The sequence below is a fragment of the Manduca sexta genome, chromosome 3 (assembly GCF_014839805.1).
Source record: "Manduca sexta isolate Smith_Timp_Sample1 chromosome 3, JHU_Msex_v1.0, whole genome shotgun sequence".
Classification (NCBI taxonomy): domain Eukaryota; kingdom Metazoa; phylum Arthropoda; class Insecta; order Lepidoptera; family Sphingidae; genus Manduca; species Manduca sexta.
In genome coordinates this window covers 7,263,681-7,287,049 of record NC_051117.1, presented here as the reverse complement: position 1 = coordinate 7,287,049, position 23,369 = coordinate 7,263,681, and the positions used below count along the sequence as shown (strand labels likewise).

The 23,369-nt window shown below is 33.5% G+C and overlaps 1 protein-coding gene and 2 non-coding genes across 11 annotated transcripts in view; 1 reads left to right on the top strand and 2 right to left on the bottom strand.

Annotated features, from left to right (window-relative positions):
• The window catches only part of LOC115453254 (filamin-A), a 108,060-nt gene that overhangs the window by 61,172 nt on the left and 23,519 nt on the right, over positions 1-23,369 (top strand). Inside the window, exons 1-2 of one of the 9 annotated variants that reach the window (XM_037439154.1) lie at positions 8,867-8,990; positions 22,101-22,366. The exons of 6 other annotated variants lie outside the window; for them this stretch is intronic. In XM_037439154.1, coding sequence (XP_037295051.1) covers positions 22,120-22,366 — 247 coding nt within the window. In that variant the 5' untranslated portion in view covers positions 8,867-8,990; positions 22,101-22,119. Of the gene's footprint in view, positions 1-8,866; positions 9,015-22,099; positions 22,367-23,369 lie in introns of those variants that run through there. 2 more of the 9 variants (XM_037439148.1, XM_037439159.1) reach the window with 2 other exon arrangements.
• On the bottom strand, positions 10,519-10,591 carry Trnam-cau. The gene has a single exon. It is a non-coding gene; the product is annotated as a tRNA-Met (tRNA).
• On the bottom strand, positions 10,677-10,749 carry Trnam-cau. Its single transcript has one exon. It is a non-coding gene; the product is annotated as a tRNA-Met (tRNA).

Below are 23,369 nucleotides of genomic sequence, written 5' to 3'. Positions count from 1 at the left end.
TTGAATTTCTTTCACTACTAGTAAGCTCCATTGTCTCTGAATGCTACTTTTATCTCGGGAATGATCATTAACGCGGTCGTAACCGCGAGCAATAGTTTGTGAATAATTATGTATAAAAATAGCTTTTATTCATACAATAAATTGTCGGATTTTCGATTACGTAGTGACCTTTTGTTCACTTACCACATCCTATAATTAAATAAATACTGTTATTATTACTGCGGAATTATATCATGCAGTAATTAGAGTTATTTAAATTAGTCAGTAAGTAGCACTAAAATGGTACGAAGAAATTGATGTATTGATTAAAATATGTGAAAACGTATCGTAGAGCAAATATACTAACTCTACATATAGAGTTAGTATATTTGCTTGACTGGCCCATTTCTAATAGACGGTTACATGGTGTCTTTAACATACGGTTCCAATTTGCCCTGTAGGGTAGGCCCGCCTGTAGACTGAATGGAGCGGCCACTCCAGGAGCGCCTTCTAACCCTTGGTGGTGAAGGATTTTAGGAGTCTACGCGGCCTTAGCCTCAAAGGAGGACCATTTTCGGTTTCACAATTCTGGATTTAGGGACGAGTGGGTCAAGAGTCAAGGTCAAGAGGTTGCCCGGATCGCTAGGTTCTAACGAAGGCGCGAAAGACTCTAGGGGCGCTACGGGTATATAGTTGGGACCCAAAGAAAAGTTCGCCAGAAACTATAGGCGCTCGAATAGTTTAGGTCGACTCTGGTTCCCTCCATGTCTTTGAGGCTACAACAGGTTTCTTAAAAATGGATAGTCCACTATTACAAATAAAATTTGTTCCGGATATTTAACCTTCATTTTTCGCAGCTGATACCACTGGGCCATATTTCCTTTGAACTACAACAAATATACTATTTAATTCAGACGAACGTTGAGCGAAATAGCATTGCATTAAAAACGCCGCGATTTTTACACAACATTAGCATTTCCTATCCACTGCGACTTTGTCATAAACCTATATTTACACGAAAAGTATTTAGTCACCACAACAGAACTAATAAATATCGTGATTCATACAATTTGTATTTTTAATATAAGTTTACTGTCCAAGCGAGCGCAAATGTTAATAGACAGTATGTTTCTTGTATATCCAGACCGGATCTTATTCTTAAATATTATAAAAGAAAGTCTCCTGCTGCGTCTATCTGAATGCGATAAACAAAAAAAAATACCAAATGATTGATAAAATTTGCCATGGAGATAGTTTGAGACCTTGGGAAACATAGTCTACTTTTTATCCCGCGAAAATATAGGATTTTCTGTCCCTCAAAAACTATTTCAAATAAATAAATACGTTTGTAAAAAGTTTGGTTATTATAAGTAAACGCAGAAACCGCTTAATAGATTTGAATGAAATTTTACTTACAACTAGACTGTATCCAGTATTTATAGGCTCATTTTATCCCTGTCCCGTGGGACTTCTGCTAAGGTTTCCCGCAGTTGTCGTCGCTAGACATTAAAAGATAAGCAACTGTAACGGGAAATGAATAATTTCACCCATAGGTAAATGGAGGGCGCCAAGTTTTTTTGAAGAATATAAATTAAACGACGGAAATGATAAAAAACGTAATAAATTAGTTTAAATTTATGAAAATATATTTTGTTTGCGACAAATTTTATAATATTCGTAATACATAATATGTAGCTATACCTTGGGGTGTTCTAGAATAAATAATAAATATATTATGGTCAACTTAAGATCTTGTATATGTGTAACAGAAATTGTAATTTATAAGTAAATGATTCAAACAGAAATCATGAGGAATCCTTCTCAGCTTATCGGCTCATTCCGACTTATGTTTGGACTAACCATATTCTTTTTCTTTTTCCTGTTCTCCACTCCAATGTAATCGGTGTCAAACTTTTTGAGTGTATCGTAATTTGTAAGAAAAAATGGAGTATTTATTACACTCCTATCACACTCGACGGGATCCAAACCCAAGTGTCGAAAAACTCGGACAAAGTGACCTGACATTCCAACCCCTTTGACCCTGCAAACCCTGGCCCTTTGCTACGACCTCCTCACTACATCAAGAAACCGACAGGTTCGCGTATTGCAAATATATAAGAATATAGAACTCATATAATCTGTTGAATTATAAAATGCATTTAATCTAATAATATTTTTATGACTAACAGGAATACTCGCATCGCAATAAAATAAAAACTCGTAATTTGGCGTAAGCACTGTATTAATAAAAATAAACTTATAAAAATCTGTCGCCGATGTATTTTGGTGTGCGCGCGGGTTTGTGATAGGCCGATTGTATGCTGTCAGTCGGGGTTTCTAGTCAGTTTGAATTGTCAGTAATACAGTCTTATAAAAATTTCGCAAAGCTATGCTTAGTCAAAACAGAAATTTACTCGATTAGCTGTAAGGCAAAACCCGCCATCTTGCCTCTTAATAAGGTTTAAATTAGGAACCGGTGATGTTTTTGACAGCTATTTAAACAATTCTTAAGCACCTCTTAACTTTAAAGTTTATAAGTAAGACTAAAAATGAATTATTAAAATGGGATCGATAAATACAGAAATAATACCTATTGTGTAAACACGAGATTAATATAATGTTATTCTTTACATACAATAATACGATTACATAAAACAATAATTTTGTTATTTTTGCTCATGAATTTATAGCGTAGCAAACTTTTATTCAGCGAGAGTAAAATTACATAAATAACCTTAGTCTAAATTATCTCGAAACTTATATCTAAATTTATTGTAACTTATAAATAAAATTATATCTAGCCTTATATTTAAATTTACAATTAACAAATTAATTAACACAAATAGTTCTTTGTAGATATATGTACTAGAACCACATCGAGCTTCCAAGAGTGGTATACTTAGGAGCTTGTCAGTTAAATAGTTTGGAAAAAGCAGTATATATTTATAAAATATATTTTCGTATCATTTTAAATAAAAGACTCAGTTGTATATTATGTAATTTATTACAATTAAAAACGCGTAACAACACTTATTCGTAGTGGATTGACGGTGTGCCGTCAGCTTTAAATGCATAAATATTCGGCCCGTAACAGTGGGCGTCCCAACTGATTCAATATAAGTGATACGTATTTTAATAATGAGTCACACGCCGACATTTTGGTTAAACTTAAAATAAAGTTGTCCACTCAATAGATTTTGAATTGATTTAAATTTGCTTTACCTCTGGGTTTTCTTTTGCGCCGTTGGTTAAAGATCATAGTGGCTTCAATGGTAGAATTTTAGCCAACCAAACTCAGTCGAGAAGCGTAGGATCTTCTTGATATATCCAAGTTTATTGAAATCCTTAGGTAACAGTGCGGACCAAATAAAATGAACTGTAAGAGACGGAATAGCAAATAGTAAATCCTTTATTTGCAAAAAAGTAGATACAATATAGAATCTAATACTCATTTCTGATCAATCAACTTTTGTCAAATTTATTGACAAGCAAATTGTTTGATGTGTATAATAATAAAAGAAAAAAAAATGGTTAGGGCAAGCATTAATTATAATAATTTTAAGATTAAGATTAGAATTTGGTTGTCAATTTAATTTAACATATCAATCAATCCTTTGATTGACGGATATCGAACCCTTAGAACTAAGTGACCTAATATAAATTTTATATTTTTTCTGATTTATAAAAAAAGACTTCCTAAAGCATGTTCTATAACCCTATGACGAGAAAAAGACAAAATTATAGAATAGAAACAGAAATTCGCCGCGATCGCCCGAATCAATGCCTTCTATGTTGTTTTCAAATCTTTTTTGTTTTCCACAAATCTTTTTTGAGGTCATCTTAGTTCTAAGGGTGCGATATGTCTAATTTAGAAACAGCTAGGAATTATATTCAACATCGGCTTGAATATAGGGCAAACTTCAGAGATATCTTGACATCAATCTCAACAAATCTCTTTTCAACCCGGAATCAAAATACTAACTGTGCCAACTTCAACGGTACACAATTCAGTTTAGCTGAATTAAACATGTCGTTACGGTTGATATTTAACTGAGAAAATGGCGGCGATTTGCTTGTTTTAACGTATGTAGAGTTACGACGCTTGCGTATCGCTAATTAAATAATCTGTGCAATTTGGGGCGCGTCTGAGGGATATACTACACTAGCTTTTGCTTGCGGTTTCGACAACGTGAAATAGTTTTTCTTGGATAAATATTTTCCCGGGATAATAAGTCTATAGCACTGAGGAGTAATGTAGCTTCCTATTAGTTTTTATTCAAAATCGGTTTAGTTGTTCCTGAGATTAGAGCGTTCAAAAAAATAACTTTTCAGCTTTATAAGTATAAATTTAATCGTGACTTCGCTTACTAAGGATTTTTATTAAAATCTTGAAAGTCGCCTTGAGGTCTATTTCTACAAACGATTGTAACCGCTAAGTATGTGTTAATCGTATCAATTCACCAATCAAATTATGTTTGAGCAAGTTGAAAAAATTTGGATATTGTTTTTTTTACTCACTATCAGCCAGGAGTCTGGAGTCTGTAGAGGAGGCCCGTGTCCAGTAGTGGGACAGTATATAATACAGGGCTGATATTGAAATTATTTAACAGGATACTATCGAATGGTAAGCAATTCAAGCAGACGTTAATTGTTTCTTGTAGAGTCGTTTCCGTAGTTTAATTTCAATTAGGGCGTAGGTTTAAGAAAGACAATCTAGTCTTAATGAAATTTGCTGCTTAAGTATTCTTCATAATGATTGTGATCTGTGCTATTCCTTTTGTTAAATGAAAAAAAAGAGAAAAAAAAAAACGATTATATACGAAAGACGAAGCTTTAATTTTAATGAACAGACAGACGTGGAGACGGCCCATATGAACATCAGAGCTGTCTTATAATTATAATAATCACGTATAATATAATGTCATCACGCATTTGGCAATGTTTCAGAATTTGAAAAATTGTGGAATAGCGAAAATATCTTGCGCCTGAGTCATTTATTGCGTTGTTAGTTAATGTATATTGATTTTAGATTAAAAATTGTTTGTATTATATTATTTATATTATATTGAATTGAAGTAATTTGGCGTAGGCAGTGAAAGAATGCTATGTTGATGTAAAACTTAACGTAAGTTTGCCAAGTTTTGGCAAAGTTTAAGCTGTTATTGTAGTTGCTTTTTTTGTATAATTACAGCGTATTTCTGAGAATAATGTGGTTTTCTCAGACAAAACTGATGTCTTGAGATATTATCTAGGAAATTCAAGAAAAATAACGATTTTAAAATTTGTTTCGATATTGGCGGTTGTAAAGCTAATTGTCTTAAGCGAGAGTATTTTTCAAAAAATTTCATATATTTTAAAAAATATAGAAAAATGTGTTGATTTTAAATATCTATGTAACTTAGTGTCGTAAATATGCATCAGGTATGTGGGTAATATCAAAAAGGTAATTAAAAGTGCAATAAAATCATTAAAATTATATTTTTAATTTATCATCATTAGCTAAAGGAAGTCCACTACTAAACCTATTATTGAATATATTAAATTCGTATATAAAAAATACAGTCGAACCGCGCGGCACACACTAGCTAATTTAAAGTACCGAATTCACTTAACAAAGTCTTTTAACCGAATGAAAAATGAGTACGGATTAGGAAATAAAACTGTTGCCAAGAAATGTTTGGGTTTCAGATTCTGGAATTGCACCAAACGAATGATGCTACTGTTTTATTGTAAACATCGATTAATAATTCGAATTGAGTTATTTTAAATATAGATACCATTAAATCGAAATAAACTGGATATTCGGGTTGATGACCTCTATGTACAATTGCATTACAGTTGTATTTAATACTAGTTGACCCGACAGACGTTGTCCTGTCTTAACTGTGTATGCACGCGCACATTCTGTCGATCGCTGACAGTTATTTCAAACCACTGACAGTTATGTAAAATTAATATTGTCGTTAAGTTTTCTTAAAATTTCTAATGTTCCGCTCAACTTCGTTAATTTTTTCTTTCATAAGAACCTTCTCCTGACAATAATTAATACAACAAAAGAAGAATTAGCGAAATTGTTCCACACGTTCACACGTGATGCGATGTAATAGAGATTCATTTTTATATATATAGATAGATGAGTCACAAAGGATATTTACAAAGGTTTTGTAGACTCTCCCAAGAAACATAGAAAATAATTTTGCTTAGTAATCGGGCTGTGATTTTTTTTGAATTTAGAATTATCAGCAGGACTTGTAAAAAAAATGCAATTCCATAAACATAAAAAGTAATACTGTCACTTATTTTAATTAATCCTACAAGACGGTTAAATTTTATATTGTTTATCTGAATTTGTATTTTTTTGCATTATATTTATAAATCCAAAAATATAAATTATTTGACAAATTTAGTATCTACTCTGTCCGCTTGTCATTCAAGATGGCGACCAGTTGATTCCTTCAAATCCCTGAACATAAATTTAAAATTATTATTATAAAAGACTTGGTTTCGACATTTTTTTTTATTATAAATCAGGAATTTAATGGTAAGGCACATTTACTTTATTATTTTATTAAAATTATTTCTTATAAATATGGCAGCTGTAAGTTATTGAGTTTTGGCGGGAAACGTGATGATGTTTTAATCTCTATGGCTGAAATTGTTTTTTAATCTTGATGTAACTAGATCGATAAAAATATTGATTACCGTGCCGACGGATTGCATCTGATTGCTTTTTCGGTTTCGGAAATATAGCGATTGGCTTTTCGGACGATACATTGTTAGATTATATTTATATATAGTTAGCAAATTCTTTTAGAAGACCGGGAGGCTTAGTTTAGCTGCAACTATAACGTAGGATTATATCCTCTTTGGTTTAAAATGGCCAGCTCGCGCTGACCATTGCGTCGTCGATATATTTGTTTGAGCTGTCATTAATTTATTGTTGGATCGGACGGACGTTCACAATCTTTTTGCTATCTATTTTTGTGTTCTTGATTATTTGTTAATTTGATTCAAATTATTCTCTTTTGTAAATTAGTACAGTTATTGTTATAAGTAATAATTACTATTTTAGTTTAATTTAATTTTTCTAATAAATAAATGTAAAAACCCTAAATATATATATATATATATATATAATACGACCAGGCTACGATCCAATGATATTAGCTACAATTTGGTGAAAGATGAGTAAATATACGAATTATTGTATATATGCTACGATAATTTTAAAACGTATTTAAATATGTATTTAAACGTATAGTAGTATGCGCCCCCGCATCGGTGCGTGCTAGCCGGCCGACAAAAGATGTGTCAGTGGCATTCAAGGAAAGAAAATTACATGAATATCGTATGCGGATTTCAAAATGCTAAGACTTTATCAAGCTCTCAGTATTTAGAAGCTGTTAGTGTAGTGCATATGAGATTTATACCGTATTTTTTAGAGTAGCGTACCGTAGAGCTCAGAAAGGACGCGAATTTGATTTGTTAAAACGATTATTCGAATGATTCGTAAACTTATTTCGATTCTAGGTAACAGGCCCCTAGTTGAAACCCACGAGATTTCTTAACATAGTTCTGTGTGGGACAGCGGTATTTTATCTCAGTATTTCTAGTTGTTTATCTCATTTTATAATAACGGTATTTATGCAACTCCCCCTGCTTACCAATAAATTCTTGTTAGTAATTTCACACCACGCAAAAATGCATATAAAATAATGAAAAATGGCTCCATCTACATTTCGCCGTCCGGACGAACTTTGAAGTCAAAATATGATGTGAAATATTTAATAAGATCATAAATAATATGCTGGATGCATCCGAAATATGCTTGCATTTGAATTCGTTCCAATAATAACTTGAATGTTACTTTATTTTGGTGAAATTGTGTTGGAATTGCCTTTCAAGTTCAATAATTACGCTTGTATTGGAGTGATAGATAGATGGTTGAACCTACATTTTACGAAGTATTGTCGATTGGATGTCTCTATTATATATGGTCTAGATTTTAAGTAAAATTAAAAATCGTTACAATATTATTGGAGAACAATGCTTATATTTTATTCCCTTGTTATTACATTTAAATAAAGTGCTGAACACACACACGTCTTTTATGCGCAAAGAGGTAGACAGAGGTGCAAAAAATGCACCCGCTTTTCGCTGTGTGTATTCTATGCCACGATGTGACAAGGGTGGGGCAACGGGGCTACCATATTGGGCGTAAATTCCAGACACCGGACTGATAGGATATAAACTAAATATCACTTTGCCTCTCTTAACTGAACCTTAACTCTACGTTATAATTGACCGGCGTCACGGATGCAAACCTAGTTTTAAATTTTAGCTTAATTAGTAGTTAAAACTAAATATTAATAAACCTAAAATATTTTAAACTTTAAAGTATATGAATCTTGTAAACTATTGTTCTAATTTAGGGATGATTGTATCTGCTTAAATAAGTTCAGTCGGTCACGAATATGCTAATTTTTACTACATAAAAATATTAAAGTAACGTAAGTAAGTATTATAAAAATTGAGCGAGTATAAAACGCACTTTCCTTTCTGATTTATTATTATAAGTGTAAGTCTGTCTCTCTTAAAAATGCAAGAAAATCAATAAATTTCGTTGAAAGCTGCAAAAATGTACACACTAAAATGTTCACCTTGTCAACATAAAAAGGTGACCGTAATGGCGCCATAACATCGCGGCAAATATATTTACTCCGAAAAGCATTGGCACAAACCGAATACAGAAAAAATCAAAACATGGTGATTATTTCAATTTGTAATGACGAGAATGTCGCCTGTGCCGAAATGTGTTAAATAAACATAATTAGTGATGTTAAAATTATATAAATAATATCCATGTTCCATCGGACGCTGTGGCTGTCCACCTAGTCTTACGTCGCGCTCACCGCTGTGCGGTCCTTTCTGGAATTCCACATTCGATATTCAAAAAATTAAAAAGTGTCAAGTGTGAAGTGCTCTTAGTGAATTTTAAATTTCGAATTACGGTTGGTGTTTTAAAAATGGCGCCAGTATGACATTTTATTGTTTTTTTCTAAAAACACACCACAGATTAATAATTAAAAAATATTAATTGTGTCACTTGGCAGTGGTCGTTCAAGATGGCGTGCTACGAAGTGCTACGCGCTATTAAATGCTACGTACAGATTTAATGGAGGCGGATTATTTAAATCGCGTTTTTGAATTATTTTGTTGTATACACAATTTATTATATGATTTATTCGGTTTGCGTTTCGAAGTTTCTTAAAACCATTCGGTCCCTAGGCGACAAAACAAACTAAAAAACCTTTTAACGCTTTCCGCTCTAATATTTAGTGTTCATAAAACATTTATGAAGAAATATTCGAGATGATGGGTTTTTATTACAAACATCCGCGGACACAAAAAATCATTATATAAGTGGGTAATTATGACGCGCGCGGCTTGCGACATAATGTCATAGTAAATATAGAAAACTAGTGTCTATGGCTTAAATTTTTTTATAATATTTATAGACGTGTCAAATAAATGTTGAGACCTGAAACGCGATATAGATGATCAAAATGCGCTGTCGTTGGCTCACATATCTATAAATATATGATGTTTAATATAAAAAAGACGATTCCAACGCATTACAGGCAAGATATATTGTTTTATATGTGTTGGAGATTTTTACGCAAATATAATTGACTATTTTATAAAATTAGAATGTTGCGTCTGGAGAAAAAAAATATTTTAATGGTTTTGTACTGAATTTAAGTACGTAGGCGTAGATTATACAATATAAAGATATCAACTTTTTAAAATTGTATCAATTTTAAAAGGGGGTAAGGAAGTTGTCTTGACCGAGCTGTGTATGCGCATCTTTAAACGTAAGGGGATATTGAAACATAGATTTTAGTTGATACAACGGGTTAGGATTTTGCATCTGATATACTCAATAATCGCGTCAGTTCACATGGATCTAGAAAGGGATTTCTTATTCTTCAAAACGTTATAATAATATCAGTCCTGTATTACATATTGTCCTACTGCTGGCCTTCTCTACTATTGAGAGGGATTAAGCCTTAGTCCACTATGCTGACCTAGTGCGGATTGGTAGACTTCACACTTCCTCAAAATTCCTGTAGTGAACTTCGCAAGTATGCAGGTTTTCTCACGATGTTTTCCTACCGTTAAAGCCAGCGATAATTCACATGGGAATCTTATGCCAGTTTTCCAGGATATAGATGGTTTACTCTTTATGACAAGGTGCAAAGGATCAATTAAGGAATAATAGCTCTTATTTTTGTCATTTTAACGTGCTAGGAAGCATTATCATTAGATGTAACACTGCGTAGGTTCCTGAAAAAACAACCCTACCTCCTTGGAATTAAACTGGATTTTGAGAAGTTGCTAAGGTCTTGTGCAATGTTAAGATGGAATATAAAATTGCTCAATAATGCTAACAGTAAAAATTGCATTCAAAATGGGTAAACTTGCTTCCGATTGTTGCTTGAACTATATGTAGGCTATAATCGGGATGTACAAAACATTTGCCCCGGGTGAGGATCGAACTCACGACCTTAAGATTATGAGACTTACGCGCTGCCTACTGCGCCACTGAGGCTTGTGTACTGATAGCAAATTAGACAGTATTCAAGGAAATTAACGGCAAGTCCGAAGAATATAATGATCGGACTCTACAAAATAATTGCCCCGGGTGAGGATCGAACTCACGACCTTAAGATTATGAGACTTACGCGCTGCCTACTGCGCCACCGAGGCCAGTGCTAAGTCGACAGAATTTGACCACCTGATTTAGATAAAAGTTTCCTAAAATAACATTTAACTTTGTTAAAAGTTTGGCCATTGATACCTTATACAAGTCAGATACAATACCTACTATACCAACAAGAAGTTGACATCAGTCACTAGAATTATACCGGTATCTCTTACTGGATATACACTGATCCTAGAACGCGAATTATCGGAAAGAGCCTTTTATTTTTTACCATCTTAAAGTAGTCTTAATTATTGTTAAAGGACATTGAAGCCAGGCTATTAAATGGGCTTTATAAGATGTAAAATATGTCATGCGTGAAGAGTGCAGTGGAGTGCTTCGCTTCGTAATCTATAATTTTTATGGTGTTACTACTTATGAGCATTCGCTTACCATCAGGCAAACGGGATGACACGACGTCTCGGTTTTTAATTGCAATAAAAAATTCCAAAGCCGACTAAAGAGAGATGGTATTTCGAAAGTAACCAGAATTATGCCGGCTTGATTGATACCTGACATTCTCATCTATAGTGTCAAAGGCGTCGCTGAGAGGGGGGGGGGGGGCAGTGAGGGGCAGTCAAAAAGTGAGAAGATCTTTTGTTAATTCAAACTTTGTTAGTATGCTTTTCGGTATCAAAACTTCATAATTTTTAAGTTACTTTTATGTTCTTTTTGTTGTTCTGGAAACAACGTTGCGTAAGATTTAATACGATTTTACTTATTGGCTGATACTTCAAATACTTGCGATATTTGTAGTCTGTAGTAAAAATGTAAGTAGACTGGACAAAGTGTCCGGGCTGCATAAACCAGAACTGATGAAGCATTAAAAATAAGTATTTTACTGCGTTTTGTTTAAGTAAAGTTCTCCTATTATTGACAGTGTACCAGGGCAGCATAAACCAGAACAGATGAGGCATTACAAAGTAAATATTTTAACAAAATCTGTTGTACAACGCGTTTCGTTTAAATAAGTTCCCCTATTATTGACAGAGTACCAGGGCAGCATGAATCAGAACAGATGAAGCAGCAGGCATATATTTTAATAGATACTGGTATATTCCGCGTGCCGTTCATCACTCCAGCTTACAAGCCGTGTTATTGCGTAGATACAGGGCGATATCCAGCGGATATATAATTTTGAAATGCAAATTCTTGGCTGCCATTCACAGTTTGACACGGCAGAGTGGCAATCTACGTCCCCGATTATTTTCGCCCGGGGACATGTTATATATTGATATTGCAACGTTTTAAACAAAATTATATTCATATTTGTGTTTCGTTTTTTTTTCTTGATGATCATAATGAGCAGTTTTGTTACCAACAATAAAATTTTGATGGTTGCGAAATAATCCACTCCCTTGTTTCTAGTCTGGGTGGCTTTTTAGCACACGCAGATGAAGTTAGATTCTTGTTTATTGATTAAGTTTGATTTGCAGTAATTGGATTCATGTTTGAGATACCTTCCACTTAGTAGCTTGAAATGGAACGGACCACCAAGGTGAAGGTCCGCCACTTCAAAACCCAAACATACTTCTGACCTCAAGAAGTTATATGAGTATTTTTCGTCAAGTATTGTTTCAATTTAGAAAGAAAATATCGAGAGGAACCGTACATACCTGCGAATTGACTATAACAATTTTGAAGGTATCTGAAGTCTGTCAACCCGCACCGACCCACCGTGGTGGATTTAGCCTTAAACTCTCTTAGTGATAGAGGTCCGTGCTCAGCAGTAGATGTTATTAATATTTTAAAGTGTTTGAGATAGGATTTAGTTTTTATAATTGACAGGTATTTAGAATGTCTTTATAAATATCATAGAAATAGTAAGTAGGCTATTAGTTGATACGGTTGATTATGATTTTCAGTACAAGGTGTTTGGGCGTAGAATAGAACTTTATGAAGAAAGGTACAATTTAATCATATTTGAAACTGACAAAATGTTGTATCTTCATTTACTCTTCGATTCTTTTGAACAAGTCACTACAGCCATGCTGTGGCGAGTTATTATAAAAAATATGCAGTATTCTAAACCAGAAAATATTCAGGAATCTATTATTCATGTTATTTTATTGAATAGTTTCTATAATTCTAAATGACAGCCCGTGCTTTTGTAATTATTATGAAAGTAGTATATAAAAATTATCTAAAATAAAAATTCATTACTAACAAATCTTTAGTAACATCTTTACGTTGAATATGACCGGAAACGGAGATTACGCCCAATTGAACTGTTTCTGGCAAATTAAACTATCCTTAATAAGATTTAAATCAAGATGTCTATAGGAGAACATAATATACTAATAGATGACAAAGATACATTGACAATGAATAAAGACGACAAAAAATTAGCAATAGACGACAATGAACAATAAAAATCAATACACGAATAAATTGTCCCATAGAAATTACAACAAAATATTCACAATAAAATTGCAAAAATTTGTCAAATAAAAACACTTCCTCAAATCATCTCGCGGGCCGTCAAATGTTTCATGTTCCAAATAACTTTCCTCAGCGTATCTGCCAGCATTAATTAATCATACTTCACATTTGTTTGATATTGAATAGAGACCAATTACGCAAATCCCAAACATATTTCAATGATATCTTGTGAAAAATAATCCTCAGTTATTAACCTAGTCTCGGTTCGTTTTAACACTCGTTTATCTTCTGCATTGCCTAAAAATTTGGAACACGCATACCATAGATTAAAGTAGATTTTTTATGCTCGATAAATCATTTTGGTTTCAAAAGAATATCTCTGTAACTTATGACGTCAGATGTAAATGCTTGGATCGGTAAATTCATATATTTGAGTGCTCTTGACTGACATGATGACCTGATTACGTTGTTTGTAATAATTTGTAAACCTCTTTGGACACAATGTTTTTGTTGGATATTTGAGTGTTTTAATGAAGCGCTCCATTAGTTGGATGTCTGCTTTGGTTGGAATATTTAATGAAATATCAGAACGAGACTTTGACACAAATACCAAAAGGATTTCGAGGACATGACTGGTTTATGAATCTTACATTGAATGAAATTAAATTCAATGAAATATTTAAACAAAATTATTTGAAAATTACTGCAACTATGAATTTTGCAGATGTATATACATTTACAGTTGCGATTGAATGCAAAATCTAGAATAATAAGGCATATTTTCGTAAGGATGAAGTAACCGTGGCTAGATATCATTGCAAATATGAAAATCTGCTCCACATACAGAAATAAGACGTTACGAAATACATTGAAGATAAAGTGAGACGTTCTGATTAATATGATGGAAGAAAAATTTCACTAAATTTCATTGACTGTCGAGACAAGTTGCCAGTCGGTGATGAAAAATTACGTCCTTTGGCCGAGTATTTGCTATAGCTACAAATGCTGTAATTTAAACAAATTTGTGATGCTTTTTATCTCAGTTTTGTAGTATGTTTAATACAACGGTATTAAAGTATAGATGTATTAATTTTACAGGAATACAGTCTTAATTATTGTATTTGCTTCTATAGCTGTGATTTGGAAATAATTTGGGTTAAGTCAGAGTAAAAAATCATTTCTATAAAGCACGTAGCTTGTTTCAAAAGTGTCTTTCAGTAACAATATTACAAATATTTAGTCTGATAATCCAAAACATAAAAAACGTGTAAAATAAAGTTTTAATGCGCTAAAGCACCGGATGTGGAAACTCGTAACCAACCGGATAGTGTCAGAGATAAAAATAATTATAATAGACAAAGGGATTTGTAGGTCAATGTTTCAGAAACTGATGAACATAAAATAATAAAGTAGCTATTAAATATGTCTGAATAAACATGCGCTACTGGACCTTTCAATGAAGGTGGGACAAATATAAAAGTTTACTTACTTACTAATTACTGTAATATTAAATTCAATGCAGTAGAGAGGTTTAATGATTAAATTCAACTTTCAATAGACAATGTTCTTTTATAATTGGGTGTTGGCAGATGGCTGAACGCAAGGTCCTTTATATAGATTGTTGAAAATGTTTTAAGCTACAAAAATTGGAATGGAAAGAGTGCCAAAAGAAGAAGAAGAGTTAAATGCTATTTAAAACTTAAACTGATATTATAAAAAGGTAAAAGAGGAATGCATGCATTAGTTAAGGCTTTGTACGATTCTCTCATTTGCATAAAAACGTTTTCAAATTGTTATAACACGATAATGCTTTCCACACCATTTAAACCTGGCTATTTTACATCTCTGTTTTACATTACCAATAAATATTGTCTGAAAACACGTGTTACATTAAAATAGATTTTATTTCTATCAACAAAATAGTTGTTGCACTATTTATAAGAGCATTAGTAGTACATAGAACATTAGATAAATTTGCTGTTTCTCGAATATTTCGGAATGTTTATTCCATTGGATTTTCCTCTTGTTTTTACATTCTTAGTTATGTTTTGACAACTTTAAGGATCTTGCTTGGTCACGTAGCTTTTTTGGTATATATTTTAGCATAAAAGGATGTAGATTTAAATCCTTATAGGATAGCGTCGTGATCAGTTACGGAAAACAGAAGTCTGTACTTAAAAGCTACAAATTTGAAGCAGAGTTTGTTTTTGCAAAAAACTGAAGGCTATATATTAACAATTCACCACTACTAAATTTCAAAATAGCGAGGGTAGCCTAGTTAGAAGTGGAAGGGACTGCCGAGACGAATATCTGCAGGGTCAAAACCCAAGGGCATGCATCCCTGACTTTTGAAAGTTATGTGTGTATACTTCGTGAATTATTGCTTGTTTTAACGGCGAAGGAAAACATTGGGGGGAAACCTGGATGCCTGAGTAATTCTCTAAAAATGTTGTGGGTATGTGAAGTCTGCCAATCCGCACTAGGCCAGCGTAATGGTTTAAGACCTAATTTCTCTCGATAGTATAGGGGCCCTAGCCTTTTAGTGGGGCAATATATAATACGGGGCTGATATTATTATTATATTATTAAATAACGTTCTAGAATATTTTCTGATATCAGTTTTTAATAGTCTTTCAAACTCTTTAGTCACTTTAGGTTCTTTTACATTTTAGTAACAAATTTCTGTAACTGAAGCTAATCTCGCGTCAGCCTGGCGTCCATTCCCCTCTATATTCGACTTTCACAGTTTTATTTTAGCTCTGTTCATGTGGAATTAACTGGAAATTCCTGGAGATTACGAGTGACATAATTATGTGCACAGAATCCCGTCCGTTTTGTTCCGATTTAGATGTTAATGCTCGTATTTATTATGTGTGAGCATTTAACTGAATGTTTTAACTATGTTTCGACGTAGTATGATAAAAAGATAGATTGTATTTGATGTATTAGAGTTTCTAGATCTATTTTTTATTATTATTTAAATTTAGTACATATTTTCAATTATATTTTTGAAATCATTTCTAAGATGCTCTTCTCTTTAGTCTTTATACGTGTATCCCAATTTCAAGATGAAAAATTCTTTGATTTCACCGGTAGGTAAATGTAAACCAAATGATAAAAAATATCTTATTTAAACAATGGATTGTAAGCTAAAAAGAATTCTGGTAGTAGGATATATTTTAAATCAGCCCAGATAGCGACCACCATACACTGTCTTAAAACTCGGCATAGTAGCTTACGTAAGTGTGTCGCGTTCCTGTATCAGCCTGTGTATGTCCGGTTCCAACAGGCCGACATAATTGTGTCGACTGCCGAGGGGTAATCATTTCTCGACAGTGGACAATCTATTGGACCCCACTCCATTTACCACCAGGTGATATGGGGTCACTTTGCTATGCCCGTCTAAATGTTTAATCTGTGTTGCATTTTAGTTGCAATTGGCAGCATCATTTGCTCAAAAACATGATCACAACAGCTTCTACGTGTCAAAACAATCATTCATTCTCATTTGATTATACGTAATGATAATAAAACAGAGCGTAACATTGTTTACATCCATTATTACATTCTCTGTAATATAGTTGTGCCAAAATTTGATTTTACGAATAAGCACCATCATTGACATGCCTAATTAATTCCACCACGGGAAATATATTTTAAAACGTCGCAAAAGAATTTGGGACCGCTTTGTATGCGTAAAATAAATTACTATTAAGAAATGTTTAGAGTTGTTTGACATTTCAACGGAATTTTTCTACGATGTTTAATTTATTTGGTGATTAGTTCGCTGGTTTGTTAAATATAATTTTATTTTAGTTGTTAAATATATTATATTAACCATTGCCGGCGACTTCGCCCGTGTAAAAAATTATCCCGGGTAAAAAGTAGCCTGTAGAACTCAGGAGTAATGTAGCTTGCTATTAGTGAAAGAATTTTCAAAATTGGTTAAATAATTCCAGAGATTAGCCCCTGCAAACAGTTACAAAATTCTCTTCATTATAATATTAGTATAGATATATTTTAGTAATATTGTCTTAGTTGCTTTTACTGTTTAAGTAGCGATACCATTAAGAGGACATCATAAAATCGCATAAAAATCTGCAAGCCGTATTTCGCGTTACATATTTCAAATAAATTAAACACGAGTAAGCTCCTCGTCTGAAAGTAAATACTACGATTGTGAACAAACTAGCAACTCTATCCAAACTTCATACTATAAAGAATATATAACTAAACTTCCTGACATGATAGGTTTTACATCATGACCAATATATAGACGAAGGGCAAATATATCAACATAAAAAATTAAGACAAACATACTTCATACATCAATAGTTAAAAAAACAAAACGCAAGAGAATTTATAGCAGTTCATATATCATGCATGTTTTGATGCATTTCGAAAATATATTGCAGTTGTGTTGATTTGTATGCGTCATGAATTAACTCGACCGATACTTCGATATGCGCAGTTGTTATACAGGATGTTGCAAAGAAAGGGTATCAATAATAACTAAGCATTACCGCCACAGGGTAATAACGGATCATGGCGTATTCCGGTTTTTGCAAAATTACTGTTAATCATTTACTAATACTGATAACACAGTGAAGTAATATTACATACAAAAACCACCAAACGGTCTTCAATAAAATTTTACATTCAAATAGTTTAAGGTTGTTCATTATTATTAATAATTTGTGTACCGTTTTGAGGCCCCATAAAAATATGCTACTCGCTGAGTGTTGTGGTGAATGTTATGTACGCCGTACAAACTATATATCAGTGACTATAATTATTGTTTAATACTAGGGTAATTATGTGTATCTGTTATTATAATATGTACAATGTGGCAGTGCTAATAAATAAATAAAGACATTGAAAGGGATATAGGCTACTTTCTATCTGGGAAAATATTATGTAGCAGGACTCTTATCTCGGAAAATTCTTTTACTCGGGCAACGCCGTGAGCAGTATCTAGTTATTCATAAAATTAGATATTTTAATGGCATTTTAGTTATGAAATTATTGGAACAATGTTAACAATATAAAAAAATAACCAAAGTAAAAATAACATATTGTAGAATATGTTTTTTAATATATGTATTATAAACTTAAATATAAATATGCCGCGCCGTTTTAACGGGGGAAAAACTTCAATTAGGATTATTGTTGATACCCTTATTCCGCAACAACCTGTATATTCAGATGATAATGCTGAGAATTGTTATTTAGACACACAAGTATGAATGAGTATGATGTTTCTGGTCTAAAATAGGATAGAATCTCGCGGTGGTAGGTAAGGCAAATAGTTATATGGATTTTAGTATCTTTTTATACTTATACATGTAGGGGCTTAGCAATGAATACACTTTTATAAATGTTAGCTTCATTCGTCATCAATCTTTGTTACAAATCTTTCGCTCCTAGTGTATATCGCGTTCTCGGGTCGTTCCTCGAGAGCGAGAACGAGAATGAGTGAGTAAGTGAATGAGAATGACTGTTGAGTTAAGCAATTTAATCCTACATGCATAAGTTCACCCCTGTACCTCGGTGTATCAGACAGTAAAGGCAGTGAAAGTAGCAAAGGTAAAAAAGGGGAACTCTATTGACCGAATAGAAAGCAATACCAAAAGCAAAGGTTCTCGTGACTGATCACCAACCTGGACATATCAGATTAAAGACTCGTCTGCCACCAAGTTCCCCAAATTAGTTGAAGATGCGATGAATAGAAACCGGTGGAGACAAATCCGCTCTAAATGCGGTACATCCAATGATGATCCCCAGTCATGAGGGACCGACCACAGAGAGAGATTTACCATATATGAACACGATCTTCAATCTTGAGGGACCGTCTACAGATAGAGAGAGAGAGAGAGAGAGAGAGACAGAGAAGGAAAGAGAGAGAGAGAGATTTATATAGCCTGCCATATAGCTCGCTACTAATCAATCTGAGACATTTAAAGTCATAACATTATCCACACGCTTTTTACCCTGAGGGGGTAGGCAGAGGCGCAAGTGGTGCAACCACTTATTGCCAAATGCGTTTCGTTCTATGCTGTGATAGAGGCGAGCCTTTTACCATATCGGGCGCAATTTCTTCACTCTAAGCTGATATTGAGCAGAAAAACCCAATAACAGTGGGGACTGGGTAGGACCTGGGGATCGAACCCGAGACTTCAGCACTGCAGTCGACCCGTAATATAACTACGCCACTGAGGTAGTCAAAAACAATAATATATTGCTGACATAATTAAAAAAGATATATTTTACTTTTATTTTTCGAACAGCCAACAAACAATAACATCATATTGCTGGTATAATTAAAAAAGACATTTTTTACTTTTATTTTTCGAAATTGAGTTTAATGCATATTCATAATCAGTCAAAAAGATTTTACTTTTTTTAACTCCCGATAAAATTTTATACAGAAATATCCTTTTTCCATTAAGTGGCTCTATGTCCACTCCTCCATATGATAGGCTTGAAGAAGGAAAGCGCCGACATCTGTCAGGCGTCGCAAACATTTGGCGCGTGCATAAAATTTGGAATGTTGCCTGTAATGCCAACATAAATCGATCGAACATTTAAAAATCGAACGATCATGCGCTCCTTCGGAAACGACAACTATTAATTAAGGTCACACGTCAAAAGGATTTATGACTTCCGGTATAAACGCGATTTAATGTAAACTCGTGTAATCGTAATTGCGCTAGTCACGTTCTATTTTATATATTGATAGAATATAGATATTTAGTTAATGTTACATTGTTTTAAATGTTTTATAGCTTGTATTTTTAAATTATACAATTATAATTAATTTATAAAATCATTAATTTAATTATTAATAAAAATAGTTATTATGTTTTAATCGAATTAGTTATGTTATGTTTGTGAAAATGTTTGGATGTTTGTTAGAAGTAAAGGCAGTAATAGTTGAACGAATTAGGATGAAATTTGGCATACGAGTAGACCATATCCTGGATTAACATATAGGCTCTTTTTTACCCCAGTAATTATCTTCCATGGGAAATTAGGAAACTTTATAAACTAATTTCTTAAGTACATGGTGCTGAGCTTTGAGTCCTTACAATGATTTATGGACTTATCAGGCAGATCTGCTAGTAGACCGAAATAAAAATAGTTTAATTATATAGCTAATTACTTGGCTCCTTATAAAAGAATTAAGTAATTGAAATGCTTCCTCCAAAATGATAGAACAAGACGAATACCGTTCTGATATAATTACATTAAATGATATTTTGCTGGTAGAAGGATGTCTGTATCCGCCCGGGTAGCGACCACTTTACATAAACTGTTACATCCGCCATTGTGGCCCACGTAAGTGTGCCGCGTTCCAGGATCAGCCTGTGTATATCTGGTTCCAATAAGCCGGCATAATTGTGTTGATTGGTGAAGGATCATCCCTCGTCACTCGACTATCTGGACTCTACTTGACTTACCATCAGACGAAGTGTTCTGGGTTCGACCTGGGTACATCCGTATTCAAGCAGGCTGGTATAATTGTAGCGATTAGCGAAGGATCATCCCTCGTCAGTCGACTATCTGGACTCTACTCCACTTGGCATCAGGCGTAGTTGTCTGTTATGGCAGTATAAGAAACTGATTATTATTTTACAGTCTTATCTTGCACATCTGTTTAAAAGCGACGCAAAAAACAGCAAACAGTCGCTGTCAGTTGCAAATTGCAATAATATTTTGATGCCAAAATAAGTTTTTCCTTCCCGGGGGCATTGACTCTCAACAAATCAGTTTTTTGATGATATTTTGTTGGCATTCATGCATATTTCAGCTATTGTTAATTCATACTAATGAGGTCTATTGAGAAAATGTGGTTGAAGTTATGATTAGAGTTTGTTTTACTACTTTCGCTGGGGGGTGCCGGACATATTTGCATTCGTTTGGATAGTGTATGAATTGGCAAAAATATGCCAATACGGTTCTAGCAACTCGTGATTAGGGGCTGGCCACGGCTGAGGGCCGTAACCTCTTTTGTTGGTCAATTTTAAATAGTAATTGAATTTCATACTATTGTAATATTTCATGAATCATAACCACAAAATTGACATAACATCATCTTGAATCGTAAAAGCGTCATCAAAAGAATTAAAACATCACGCGCCCTTCCGTTAATAGTTTATTGCATAAGAAAACACAACGTCCCGTATTAAATCAATAAATTTACAACTCATTTATAACCGTAAAGTTTTACAGCGTTTTTCATATCGCAAAACCGTTCGTGACGTCTGACTATCAAGCTGTCAACGCGGGCAAAGGTTATAATAAAAATGTTGGTAAACCCTGACGTAATAGTATGAGTCGCTAACGCCAGTTTTATTTAGCCCACAAAGCACGGGGTTGCCAACTATTTTTATGACACTTTTTAATGTTAAAACTATCGCGTAAACAGAGTGTTTTATATATTCGCGGGCCGCAAATTGATGTCGTGAGCCGGTCCGACATGTGGCCTATGATATATTGGGTTCGCCGCAAATGTTCCGTCGAAAATGTAACTTTTTTACAACATCAAAGTGTACCGTCTGGAAATACCGCTGCCAATGACGTGAATTTATTTATATTGTAGGTTACTAATACGTGTGACGTCACACGCCAGGCGTGACCAATAAAAATAGAAAAATATACGACAATTATTGAAATTGTTCCTATCAAATTGTAGTCTGACTGGATGCTATAAAATCTAAATATAATATATAGCGAAATTTTTCAACAAGGGAACATAAATTTTGATAGTTAAAATTCCACAACGTTAGTCACGTTTTTATTTTTACTGTAGTATTTTATTTACATATACATTTTATTTAATCAATTTATGTTAACTCAAATTAATGAGAAAACTACAGCAAACAACTACATAATACATTAATTCAGATCCTAAGTTTCTAGTTAGGCTATGAAATGTAGATACAAAACACACACTGATACATTCTGTTTCAAGTTAAAAAAAATCTGAATAAATGGCGTTTATGAGTGGATTGTGGAATTCTATCGTTGGCTGCAACGAGAAAGAGGACAATTGGGATCTCCTAAACCGTCTCTACATAGACAAAACTAAGAAATATTTCTCAGTGTCAGAAGTTGATAAAGAAGACGTGCCTATAGTATTTTCGGAGACGCATAAAATCGGTTTCAACAAGGCGGCATTTGGATACACATTTACACCGATTAACTTCGTGACTATCTACCACATTGATACGAGAAAAGGTTTGTTTTTTCAAAATGTTTGTGATGTATGAAAAATGTTTTTTACAACTGTCCAAAAAGGTTTAGAATTTTTTATTATATTTTATAGTAAGACTTGCATTGATAAAGACTCTGACCAACTTTACAAATATTAGAACGATTGTATTACAATATTTCTACAGTCCAACTATTCATACAACTAAATTAATTTTTGACAAGTTGTTTATCGAGATGCTTTCGAATGGATCCTTTGACGTAGAAGTTGCGTCAATAGATAAAAAAATGGCGGTAGAACATTTTTTTGACAAAATTATCATGATATTAATGACTGTTGCAATATCAAAAATTTATTGTAACATTTTGTTTTTACGAGCATGCACCGGTTGGTATTTTATAACGTAGTCTAGTATATTTAGATCTGCATTTATATGCATTGGCAGGTTGAATATACCTATTTCCTGAGATCTTTACTTAGATAAATACGCAGCGATACATTTAACATCTGTGTATTTAATACTGATTCTATGATACCTTGTCTTTAGCGGGAGAGTAGGGGCAAACTTTGAATAGTTAGTAAGCATGGAGTACTGACATCTGTTCAAACCATTGAATAATACCAAAGTTGATTACTTACAATCCTGTGACATAATTCGTTTTGTCTCCAGCACTATCCCTATTGAAAGACATCCAGATTTTATATCTTGCGCAATGTACATACTTTTGTTTTACTAGGAATGTTTCTTCATCTTAGCACGGCATGAAAAATGTAAATACAATGTTCATTTATTTCTCATTACCTCCAGAACGGCATAAGAATGTAGCCAGTGTAACTACTGGACATAATAAGACTTAACCTTCCATGTCTCAGGATGGCGAGCATAGTAACGTAGAGCGTAGAACACCAACCAATACTTTGTAATTCAAGGTGTTAGTGTTTCTACAGTTTATGGGCGGTCGTGTCGCTTACCATCAGGCGAACGGCAGGCTCGTCTATTCAAAGCAATAAAAAGAAATAGGAATACTT